This window comes from Myotis yumanensis, unplaced genomic scaffold (assembly GCF_028538775.1).
Source record: "Myotis yumanensis isolate MYYU_CA2020_CCGP unplaced genomic scaffold, mMyoYum1.0.hap1 SCAF_1, whole genome shotgun sequence".
NCBI classification, from domain to species: Eukaryota; Metazoa; Chordata; class Mammalia; order Chiroptera; family Vespertilionidae; genus Myotis; species Myotis yumanensis.
This window is the reverse complement of record NW_027223752.1, coordinates 181,119,843-181,132,542: the sequence shown is the minus strand read 5'-3', so window position 1 is coordinate 181,132,542 and position 12,700 is coordinate 181,119,843. Positions and strand designations below refer to the sequence as shown.

Below are 12,700 nucleotides of genomic sequence, written 5' to 3'. Positions count from 1 at the left end.
TTTACTAAGAGAATACACTGCCATCTACAGACAACACTATGTTCCTCTCCAGTAGATTTTTTAAAATAGATATAATTTATAATCCTAAAAACCTTAAAACTCATGAGTTACAATATGCTAGGCTACCATGGACTGTTAGGAAAGATGGAGGGGGCATTGCTATAGAATTGTTGTGCATTTATGTAGCATTGAAATAACAACATTACTATAGTTGCATAGTAATAGTAAACCTAAATAGTTTAATATTTAGGCATGAATTGCTGCTAAATGTCTATTTTATATATAAAAATGTTTGTTGCCTTTCATTGGGGTATGAAATTTCCTGGCCAAGCAATTAACTATTGCAGCCTGAGATAAATCAATTTCCTAGTCATTTACATCAGAGTCTCAAACTATGCAAGAAGGAGAGAATCCTTCATCTCAAAAAAGTAAAAAATTCAAAAATGGAAGTAAGGAAGGTTAGAGTACCAATACTTCACGTGAAAGATGTATCAGAAAACTCTCTTCTGTAACTATAATAGTAATAAATGAACTAAAATAACCTACTGGTTAAAAAAAAGAATAGAAATAAACAAGGTCAGTGTAAAATTAACTCTCATGTTGTAGTAACAGATACTATTGTTAAATAAATCAGACTTTTTAAAAATCTTTCTGACATTATTGGAAACAAGCTACCAATTGAAGTAAGAAAGTTTTAAAAGTCCAATCAGTTTCAAAATGATGGATTTAATAATCCCATCAATTCATCCTCACTAAACACGCATGTAATTGCACATCAATTTCAGTACACTGTTGATAGGGACTTTCCGAATTGTTGGCTAGTTCCACCAGTACAGCCCCAGAGGAAAAGAACAGGGGGTAGAAGACAAGGGAGAGGGGGAAAACAAAACTGTTAATACTGCAAACGTTACGTGTGGAGAGAAAAGAGTTGGTGGGGAGGGGGAGGAATGAATGTACACCTACCTATCTCAAAGCAAAAGAGAAAAATATGAAAATCCAAGGAAAAGGAGATACTTAACTACTACCACCTTTCAGAATTGAGATGTCAGGGTTTAGGTTGAGAGATACAATAAATAGAAATAACAAAGGTAGAGTTAAACTACTCTCTCCAATCTGCGTGTGTTTTACATTTACTAAAAAAGAACAAAGAAAAACTAAAATATATTTCAGACATATTTCTAAAAGAATGATTATTTGAAGACTGTCTTTTGCATCAAATTCCCATTTTATACTTCTACCTTCCCCTTCAGATACCTATGATGGGGCTAAAAGTCTGCCAGAAATAGTATATGGGATATGCTGTGGTTAGCGTTAAAGGAAAGAAAGACTATGTGCATCTGTTTTGGATTGATTGAGAATTTTCAATAGACAATCCTCTGATGTAAATGTTTTTGTGAATCTCCTTATAATTACAAACACAGGTTTATCATACACTCTTGCAAGAACTCTACAACATCATTAAGTGGGTATGAATTAATCCAGCCTTTCCCATGACAGTTGTCTTTAGCTACCTATATCTCCTTTCAAAGCCTCCAATTTTAGGAGGCTAAGAGAATGCAAGTTGTTTCCATCTAATCAAAATTGTAGGAAATACAGTCATAAGCTAGTTTTTACTTACTGCTTAGTGCAGAGTACTTGGTACTCTGCAAAGCAATTTATATATACTATTTGGTTCATCCTTACAACAAAACCAAAATCAGTATAATTTTTATTCCCACTTTCCATATGTGAAAGATTTATATAACTAGTCAGAAATTCCATGGTTAGTAGGTGGAGTCACAAGTACAAACCTGAGATTGTGTCTCCAGAACCCATAAGGTTTATCACTAAGATGTACCTAAATCTTATTATTTACATGCTACCAAAATAATAACTATGCTATTGTTTTCTGTTTACATGCTTCTAAAACTATAACTATTATATAAGAAGAGAGTCATCATTAAAACATTAAAATTTTAAAAAGAATACCATCATTGGATAAAAAAAAAGTACTGAAATTCAAAATGAATTGGGTATATGGCAATGAAGCACACTGAATACACTGGAAAAATGTAAACTGCTTTGGAAAATAGCTCCTCAAAAAGTTAAATAGAGTTACCATATGACCCAGCTATTCCAATCTCATGTACCTAAGAGAAATGAAAATATCTGTCCACAAAAACAAACTTGTACATGGATGTTTACAGCAGCATTATTCATAACTAAAGGCCCAGTGCACAAAATTTGTGCATGGGGGGGGGGGGGTCCCCTCAGCCCAGCCTGCACCCTCTCCAATCCGGGACCCCCTGGGGGATGTCCGACTGCCGGGATCGGGCCTAAACCGGCAGTTGGATATCCCTCTCACAATACTGGACCGCTGGCTCCTAATCGCTCACCTGCCTGCCTGCCTGGTTTCCCCTAACTGCCCCCCCCCCCCCCCCCCCCCGCGCCAGCCTGATCGCCCCTCACTGCCTCTGCGTGCCGGCCTGGTCACCCCTTACTGCCCCCCCTGCTGGCCTGGTCACTCCCAACTGCCCCTCTCTGCCGGCCTAGTTGCCCCTCACTGCCCCCCTGCCAGCTTAATCACCCCCAACTGCCCTCCCTGCCTGCCTGGTCGCCCCCAACTGCACCCGCCCCCTGCTGGCCTGATTGCCCCCAAATGCCCCCCTCTGCCAGCCTGGTCGCCCCCAACTGCCCCCACCCTGCTGGCCTGGTCGCCCCTCATGGCCCCCCCCGCTGGCCTGGTTGCCTCACGCAGCTGGCTGTTCAGTCATTTGGTCGTCCCTCACTGCCCCGCCTGCCGGCCTGGTTGCCCCATGCAGCCTGCTTGTTTAGTCATTTGGTCGTCTCTCACTAACCCCCCTGTCGGCCTGGTCGTAGGCAGCCATCTTGTGAGGGCATGAGGGTTAATTTGCATATTGCCACTTTATTATATAGGATAGGAAAACAGTGAAAACAACCTAAATGCTGATTCAACATCAACTGCTGAATAGATAAAATGTGAGGTATCCATCCTATATAATAAAAGGCTAATACACAAACTGTCCCCTCAACTGGGAGTTTAACCAGGGGGCGGAGCTGGGCCGCCTATCGCCTGAGGCCCCTCCCCATGGCCAGCCCCACCCCCATTGGCCCCCCCACCCTGATCAGGGGTGGGGCCAGCCTGCCAACTGTTCACGGCCCCTCCCCCCCGCCAGCCCCATCCCTGATCGCCCCCCCCCCCCCACACACACAAATCAGGGATGGGGCCGGCCAGCCAACCTCCTGTGTCCCCTTTCCCTGGCTGGCCCGGCCCGATTGGCCCCAATCGGGGCAGGCCGACGGACCCTACCCATGCACAAATTCGTGCACCGGGCCTCTAGTATAACAATATTACTCAGCAATGAAAGGAAATGATATACTGATACAAGCTACAACATGATGAACCATGAAAACATTATGTTATGTAAAAGAAGCTGGTCACGAAGGTCACATATTGTATGATTTCATTTATATGAAATGTCTAAAATAGGCAAATCTAAAGAGTCATTTGTGCACCGGGCCTCTAGTATAACAATATTACTCAGCAATGAAAGGAAATGATGTACTGATACATGCTACAACATGATGAACCATGAAAACATTATGTTAAGTAAAAGAAGCTGGTCACGAAGGTTATATATTGTATGATTTCATTTATATGAAATGTCTAGAATAGGCAAATCTATAGAGTCAGTGGTTACCAAGAGCTGGAAAACAGGAGAGAGGGTTGTAGGGAGTGTGGAAATGGGAGTGGGGAATGGGGAGTGGGGAGTGGGATGGTATGGGATTTCTTTTTTGGGAGATGAAAAGTTCTAAAATTGATCAAAGCTGAGCTTGAGAAACACTATTATGAGGACCTGTTAACCTAGAACATTGAAGCCAGGTGTTAATAACTCTTCTTTAAGCATAAGAGAGTCTCACTAAGGCAGAATTGCATTACAAAGTATCTACCCAGATAACTTAGGGATCAATCACTTCAAGGCTGAATGAGCTAATCTACCAATGATTATTTAAACTTTTTTGAATCCTAGGTCCTTTGAGAAAGTGTTGAAAGCTCTGAACAAGATAGTCAAGGAATCTAAATAATTTCATAGACATTAGAGGAGGGCTTTCCATGACTGTGGTGAAACAAGATAAAAACAAGGTCACTCTAGTCTGATCGGTGTGCTGAGTTTCCACCCAGGAACCAAGAGGTCACAGGTTCAATTCCTGATCAGGCCACATGCAGGGGTTATGGGCTCAATCCCCAGTGAGGGTCATGCAGGAGGCAGCTGATGGATGATGTTTCTATCATCCCTCTCTCTCTTCCTTACTCTCCAAAAATCAGTAAAAAAAAAAAAGTTTTTTTTAAAAAAGTCACTCTATAATCCTGAATAAAGACGTCACTAGAAGGAAGGAGGGAATGCTGTCAACCACAAAAATGAGCAAACATCGTTTTCTCCTGGCTAGAAGCAGTGACTACTGCTTCTTCCCCAATGATATAGCTCTAGCCTCTCGGTTCCACTAGCTTCCTAGATAAAAATTAAGATGCCCAAAAGCCAAATTGTCCCTGCTTTCTGACAGCACCCAATCCAGAACAGACTCCTCACTTTCTTTAAACCTCCCTAAAATCACCTTACCCAAATCTTTAATAAGCTCCACCTACTCCCTCTTTTTTGAGACACTCCATGGTTTTCCAAGGTAAAGCTCTCCCCTGCTGCAGTAATAAGCCCAGTTTTGGCAACGTGTGTTCCTGGTGGTATTTGGCTGATGGGAATAAACGATATCACAAAGTATTTATACTATGCTGTTAATATAGTATATTATAATAAGAGTATGTATAAAATTATGTATATTTTTACTTCACGTTCTCATATATTTGCACACATACACACAAATTATAATTACTTTGATACAAGAAAGACAGTGGATACACACCAAAAGAGTAGTTGTCAGTGAATGTTGGTATTATTATTTTTCTTTTTTCCTTTCTGAACTTCATATTTTCCTTCAAAGATTGTATATAATTTAAGAAGGGGAGAGGAGTGAGAAGAAAAACTCCCTCCCCAAAGAATACATTATGAGTGTGGAATCTCATTCAAAATAGTGGTCAAGAAATAAGGTTTTCAAACGTTAGCATATTAGAATCAATTGGGGCACTCACTAAAAAGATTCCTGGGTTTCATCCCTTGAGTGCACGCCAGAATTTCTATGTTGGACCCCAGATAATTCTGACCCATAAAGTTTGAGGAGCAACTTTGAGAAATGCAGCTTTTTGGACAAACTGGAACTTGAAGGATGTACAGATTAACAGAGAAAGAGAGGACTTCCCAGGCTAACAGAAAAGCATGAAGAGCTACAGGCATGATGCCGCAGGTGCTGGGCACTGGGACAGTGAGTGGTCTGATGCAGATCGGGCTCTGAGGAAACCCGAGTTGACCAAACTGATGGAACTGAGGGCTGCTTTAGAGAACAGCTGGGAACTGGGCAGGTTTGGGAAGGTAAGGCAGGTACATACATTTTATTCAAGTTTCCCACCTGCACTGCTGACATCAATCCGCAATTAACTAGTTTCTTCCACACGTTTTTTTAGGAACCAAGTTTAACTTTTTCTTAAACATTTCCAACAGCGATTTTAATTTTTTCGACCCTATTAAGTCTTTACTATTCTCCAAAGAACTCCGTTTATCTTTGTTTATGCTGCCAGTCAATTGAAAACCTACTGCCAGCCACCAACGAAACACAGAAAACAAGTTAAAAAGTCCCCTACTGGGCATCTATATGACTCAAGAGTAGAAGACCTCAATCACTATCTTCCAATATCCTGTTAACATTTTAGAAACTATATAGGATTTTTCCAAAAAGTAATCTGATCTTTCAATTGTGTCCAGAAATTTTTTAAGTGGATAAGTGTTTCTAACTTTAACCATTTTAAAAGGGATTTTTTATATTAAAAAATAAATAGTTTGGGCTCTTGTCTACAATGCACAAAGTAACTGTCTCCTTTCAGTTAAAGGAGACTTTAAAGAACAAGCTTTCATTATGCTGATGACAACTGCTTGCCCTAAATTACACATCCTGTTTGCCCTAAAATATATACACCTACATTCCCTCCCCCCCAAATATAAGTATTTTAGTTGGAAAATGCCCCTCAAATTTTTATGTTCTTTAAATGCAGGTGAAAACAAATGTGTTTCGTGGTGTGTTTTTTGGTGTGTAAACCATTCATTTTTCAAGTAAATGGAACCCCCAAAACAAAAAAGCAATTAAGAATTTAAAATTAAGAATTTACCAAGAGATGACCTATTCTATTACAAAACTACTATGAATAAAGAATGCTAGTAAAGTGAGGCTACATAATGTATTTGTATTGACATTATCTCAGCAGAAAAGGGAATTTGGAGCTTGTAATCATAAGAAACATAAGCTACTTTCAGTTGATTGGGAGTAGTTTTCAGGAAACTCACATTCCAATGAACTAAATGCTTAGCCTGATAAATGCTGTTTCAGACTTAACGTGCTCTCACTACTAGAATGCCTCTCTGGTAAGTTCATGCCCAAAATACCTTGATTATGATAACGTAGGCAGAGCATGGTGCTTTAAAGCCTCATAGACTTGGCTCAATCTCATTCTGCCACCTACATTTGATAAATTCATATACTTCTTTAGCCTCTGTTTTCTTGTACATAAATAGAAGTATCATCTACCTCATAGTACTGTTTGCAAGGATTAAAGGAGAAGGAGAGAAATACTGGTGGCAGAATTGCCCAAGGAGTGAAATGTCTTTTGATTAGAGAATAAACCACAACAAATGATAAGGGGCAGTTAGAAGAAAAATAAAGACTACAAAACTGCTCTGCAAAATAAAAAGGGTCTTAAGATGCACAAAAGCAGCTGAGAGAAGGAAGGAGAAAGGAGACCTGATACAGAAAAAATGCTGAGGAGAAAGGAGGGACTATCACCTAAAGAGAAAAACTGACAAGAAGCTCTCCATGGCCAACCAGCCTCTTCATAAAATAAAGATGCCCCAAATTCTAGCTTAAGGTCCCCCCACTCTTGTACTCTAATAGAAATTTGCCACATTGCGACCCCACCCCCGCTCTCCAACAGAAAGGGAAGTTTGTTGGCTAAAACTACCTTGTGTAAAGACACAGCTGTCTTGGGTAAAGTCTTATTAAATGTTTGGTAACACAACTGCCTTGCATGAAGTGGTATTTTGAGGAATCAAGAAAGGTGGGCTGTGTTCCAAATTAGAACTTTCACAAGGTGATGTAAGGGAACAGCGATAAGAGACAAGACACCAGCAGGCTGGGAAATTCAGCAAAAACAGAGAAACAATGCCAGTGGTATCTGGAAGAAAATTAAACCTCAAAGATATTGGGAGACAGAGATAAGAAGCAGGGTTATTTTATTTATATATCACGGGCCAGAGTGACCTCAGTAGGCTGGAAGGGTAGGGCGAAAGACAGGCTGCTAACATCTGGTTACCGGCCTTGGGTCCGCAGTCAGTAAACAGCTCTCTTCCCTTATGGAGGAGATACAATGACTGTATCGGATACAACTGTTTTCAGGCTCCTTACAAATATCAAGGCAAAGAGGCAAACTTTAAAAAGTGATATAAAGCTAGCATGAAGTTGTATCTTACCCCAAATAGTCAACCAAGAATGCAGAAACTGGATGATAAGGGGAGGCGGGAGAGGAAAATTAACCAGAAAAAAAAACACACACCACACAGGCATTTGTCAAAACCCACGTATAACTAACTTCACAGGATAGCTAGGCGATCAAAGATTTTTCCAAAATGCCTAATCGGAGAAAACTGTGATTTTGAGGAAGGCAATTGAGCAATTTGGGCGGGAGCGTTAGTTACTAGGCTTAGAATCAACATCTCTCTCTCTTTTTTTTTTTTGCAGTGTGAATGCTCATGTCAGTTCCCCTTTGAAACATTCAATATGGTCTTTGCAAATAAATGACGAAATTACTATGCTACTGTGTGTAAACGAAAACGGTTAGTCCTTTATGTTCTGACGCTAGAGAAACTTGAGTGAAACTTCCCCACCGCTTCAAAAAGAAAAGAAAAAGGCTAACCGTGGTTCTTAGGTAAATGGTGCAGCCGCTCCCTGCTCCCGGGAGGCTCAGAGGGCCCCGCAGGCAACCGAGTCCGTGAGAACGGAGAAGGCACTGGTCGCTGGGATTACTAGTGCACAGGTGTCGGCACGGTATCCGCTCCATTTAAAATGCCAACATAAAAACGTACGGTAGCTCCATACGTTTGAAACAAATCAAGGGACTTTTTGTCAAACTGAATCCCCTCGTTACTACTTGAGAAGCAAGGGGAGTAAACAGGCGGCAGGAAAGTCACGAGGGAGCCTCCCACCAGTTCACCGGTCTCCCAAGTGCAGTCGGTGTTGCACAAGGTCCGCTTCTGCAGAGACTATGGCTTCAACCCTAGAGCATCCCACCAGGGTAGAGACTCACAGCCAGCTCGACCGCCCCCAAACCCGCTGCGCCCCAGCCACGCAGGACTCGATCGGGTGGGCGGTGCAGAGTGTGAGCCCCAGCTCCTTTTCCCAACCCGGTCCCCTGCAGGAGCCAGCCGCCCCGCACCCCCGCCACCCTCCCGTTCCTACCTCGGCTCATGATCTCCGATCCAGCTTGTTCCACGGGGCCGGCGAGCGCTAGGAGGCGCAGGCGCCGCAGCCTCTATTTGTAAACACGCTCCACGTGCGCTCGCCCTACCCCATCAGCATCCGGCTCCTGGCACCTGAGGATGCCCCGCTTTCTCGCGAGCCCTCCCAGGGTGCAAACCGTAGTCCACCTGAACGTGGAGGAAGCCTGGCTTTCAGGGCCGGCCCCCTGGGAGGAAGGCTGAAATAGGGTGCGCCTCTACCGCCGCCTGCTGGTCCGCGAGGCAGCTGGCGGGCTGGAGAAGCCGGGCCATCAAGCCGAACCCACGCCGCCGCCGCCGCCGCCAGCCCCGCCCCCGGCCGCGCGCGCTCGCCGGGTCTCCCGCTCGCCAGCGACCGCACCCCCGGCCCCGCCCCCTGCACCGCCTCGCCCCGCCCACTGCCAGCGACCCCGCCCCCGGCCGCGCGCTCGCCCGCCCAGGCCCCGCCCGCTCGGCGACACAACGTTCCTGCGGGGGCGCGCGCGCGCACCTAATCCCCCGCCTTCCGGCTCCGGCGACGCTCGCTCCGCGCTGCCGCCGCGCCGCCCGTGTCCATCTCCCTCCGGAGACTCCATTTGCTCTCGGGCGGTTTGGCGCTGCGCAGGCAGCGGGGAGCGATGCGCCCTGCGCGAGGGCCGGCGTCCCCGGGGCCAAGCAGCCGCTCGCTCGCCCGCTGGCTGCGGCGGTGACACCCGGGCGCCGGTGGCCGCGGACGGACCCGGGCTCCCTCCGCGTGAGCAAAGACGTCCCGCGCTCGAGCTCGCCCTGCGGAGAGACGCCCTCGCTTGCACCGCTTCCCTCTGACCTCTTGATTCAGGAGGTAGGCGATTCAGGTCCCGCTCTCTGTCACTTTAGCTAATGCCTTAGTATTATTAGCCATCACACTGGTAGGAGACGCTAATTTTTTCAACATAGTTTCAGGATAATGCCACAGACCCTGATATTGGAAAAAAAAATGTTTCTTGGTATTTTCCTTTAGGTTTCTGAGGCTCCGAATACCTCTGCAGCCCCCCGCCTCAGGAACTGCAGGACTTCTGTTGGCCCACCGAGGATCATTCTTCACCTGGATTATTGTAAAACATCATCACTGAGCTTCCACCCCCTGCCCTCCACCATGAGTCCTGGTTTCCACCAGGGAAGTTTTCTGATGATTTCTGTAATCATGTGACACCACCTTTTGTCTCCCCCTTTTTTCCTTTCTGGTTGTGAAATACATTAGGTGTAAGTTTGTGTCGTGTTAATGTGCAGTTTTCTGCCTGCCTACCTTTGCCTTATTTGCACCGCTCACTTCTGTCCAGCCTGCCTTACCTTGCCTGCTTATGATTTCCATAACCACTCACTTGCATAACCTGTAACAGTCCTTGCCTGGAGGAGGCAGCATTCCCTGCAGTGCGCTGCCTGAGAAAGAACAGTCAGGGCACGAGTTTTCCCATTGTATTTTCCCATAGGTCAAGTATGCAAGTCCTCTCCTAAACTATTTCTTCGCCAGCACGTGTCCCAAAATATCCCACCTGAGCCTTAGTCTTTTATAACCTCATCTGTAATGATGGCAAGAAGAATTGACTGTGCACTAAGACTGTGAGAGAACTTGCTGATACAGCATTGGTTGTAATCTCCTTCGAGACTGTAGTTCATGAAAAAAAAACCTTAAACTACAGGAGGAGGAAGAAAGAAGATAGGGTTCATTGGAGCTAGTCCTTGTTGAGGGATTTTGTAAGTTTTAAAACAGCAAAGTGAGAGTCGTATAGGCCTTGCCTAGAAATTGGCCAGCACACTATCCGTCTAGGTCCTAGAGGGACAGGAAAGGGATTTTTAAAGCCCAATTTGCTAGTCTCGTTTTGTTCAAGTCAAGGTCGTTAAATAACTTGTTGTAGTAATTGCCTAATATATTAGACATTACAATGTTGGGGAAACGTAAGCGTGTGGTGTTGACAATTAAGGACAAGCTTGACATTATTAAGAAACTTGATGAAGGCATCTCTTTCAAAAAACTTTCTGTGGTGTATGGGATTGGTGAATCCACAGTTCGCGATATTAAAAAGAATAAAGATAGAATAATAAACTATGCAAACAACTCAGATCCTACAAGTGGGGTATCCAAACGTAAATCTATGAAGTCATCAACATATGAGGAACTTGATAGAGTTATGATAGAGTGGTTTAACCAACAGAAAACAGATGGGATTCCAGTGTCTGGAGCAATTTGTGCAAAACAAGCAAAGTTCTTTTTTGATGCTTTAGGGATGGAAGGTGATTTTAGTGCATCATCTGGCTGGCTAACTCGATTTAAGCAGCGCCATGGTATTCCAAAGGCTGCTAGTCAAGGAACAAAATTAAAAGGAGATGAAACTGCTGCCAGTGAGTTTTGTGGTAACTTTCAGGAATTTATTGAAAGAGAGAATCTACAACCAGAGCAAATTTATGGTGCTGACCAAACTGGATTGTTCTGGAAATGTTTACCATCCAGGACATTAGTTCTTGAAACTAACCAAAATACTTCTGGTTATAGGTCAAGCAGAGAGAGAATCATTATTATGTGTTGTGCAAATGCCACAGGTTTACACAAACTTAATCTTTGTGTTGTGGGAAAAGCCAAAAGACCCCGTGCATTCAAAGGAGCTGACCTTTCAAACTTTCCTGTCACTTATTTCAGTCAGAAAAGCGCATGGATAGAACATTCAGTTTTCAGACAGTGGTTTGAAAAATACTTTGTGCCACAGGTACAGAAGCATTTGAAATCCAAGGGGCTTCTAGAAAAAGCAGTGCTGCTTTTGGATTTTCCTCCAGCACATCCACATGAAGAATCGCTGAGTTCAGATGATGGCAGAATAATTGTGAAATATCTGCCACCAAATGTCACAAGTCTAATTCAACCTATGAACCAGGGAGTTCTAGCCACGGTAAAAAGATACTACCGAGCAGGGCTTCTCCAGAAATACATGGATGAAGGAATTGACCCAAAAATGTTCTGGAAGAACTTGACAGTGTTGGATGCAATTTATGAAGTATCAAGAGCTTGGAACATGGTGAAATCAAGTACCATAACCAAAGCTTGGAAAAAACTTTTCCCTGGCAATGAAGAGAATTCAGGTCTGAACATGGATGAAGGAGCCATTTTAGCAGCTAACTTAGCAACGGTTTTACAGAATACAGAAGACTGTGAACACGTTGACATTGAGAATATTGACCAGTGGTTTGACTCTCAGAGTAGTGATTCAAGCTGTCAGGTGCTAAGTGACAGTGAAGGTGTTGAGGACCAGTCCAAGCCTGCTGAGCAAAAGCCTCCCAGCAAGACCAGAAAAACAGAAGTGAATCCAGAGAAGCACATTAGCCATAAAGCTGCACTTGAATGGACCGAAAACTTACTGGATTATCTAGAACAACAAGATGACATGCTTCTGTCTGATAAACTGGTATTACGGAGGCTGCGAACGATAATAAGAAGAAAGCAGAAGACCCCCAATAACAAAAATCATTAATAATGCTCTGAAGGGTGTCAGGGTATTTGCGTCTTTTTGACTTTATCTGCAATGGAACTTAATTATCTTGCTTGAAGTGCTATGGATTTCAAGGCCAAATACATTTTATAAATGATTTTAGGATTAGATGCCATTTTGGATTACTTAAATTACTGCTCTTTAATGTCAATTCTAGTAAGTGAGCATTGACATGTAACTTGTCTGTCTTTTGTTTCTAATCTGTGTTCTACTAATTAGATCATAAGGTTCCTGAGGCCAGGGATCTTGTGTCCGTTTTGTGCCTGAATTTCGTTGTGTCTAACGAGGACCATGCACACTATAGGCAATCAATAAATCTGACTTAAAATGAATTTTTATGACTTTCTATGAACTTCAGTTTTCCAATTGAAATACGTGCCCAACTGGTATGTCTCATTGGTTGAATGTTGGTTGATCTATGGAACAGGAGGTCAGGGTTTGATTCCCCGTCAGGGCACAAGCCCAGGTTGCAGGCTCTATCCCCAGTGGGGGCGTGCAGGAGGCAGCCTATTAATGATTCTCTCATCATTGATGTTTCTGTCTCTCCATCTCCCT

The 12,700-nt window shown here is 43.7% G+C and overlaps 2 protein-coding genes across 2 annotated transcripts in view; one reads left to right on the top strand and one right to left on the bottom strand.

Moving 5' to 3' along the window:
- Window positions 1-8,800, bottom strand: part of FAM13A (family with sequence similarity 13 member A) — a 273,179-nt gene extending 264,379 nt beyond the window's left edge. Inside the window, exon 1 of the mRNA XM_070392801.1 lies at window positions 8,611-8,800. The gene's annotated coding sequence lies outside the window, so the exon portion shown is untranslated. The remainder of the gene's footprint in view (window positions 1-8,610) is intronic.
- A 374-nt stretch (window positions 8,801-9,174) lies between these two features.
- On the top strand, window positions 9,175-12,477 carry TIGD2 (tigger transposable element derived 2). Its single transcript, XM_070392757.1, has 2 exons — window positions 9,175-9,468; window positions 9,628-12,477. Exon 2 carries the CDS (start codon window positions 10,550-10,552, stop codon window positions 12,125-12,127), a length of 1,578 nt encoding a protein of 525 aa, XP_070248858.1. The 5' UTR covers window positions 9,175-9,468; window positions 9,628-10,549; the 3' UTR covers window positions 12,128-12,477.
- Window positions 12,478-12,700: the final 223 nt, after the last annotated feature.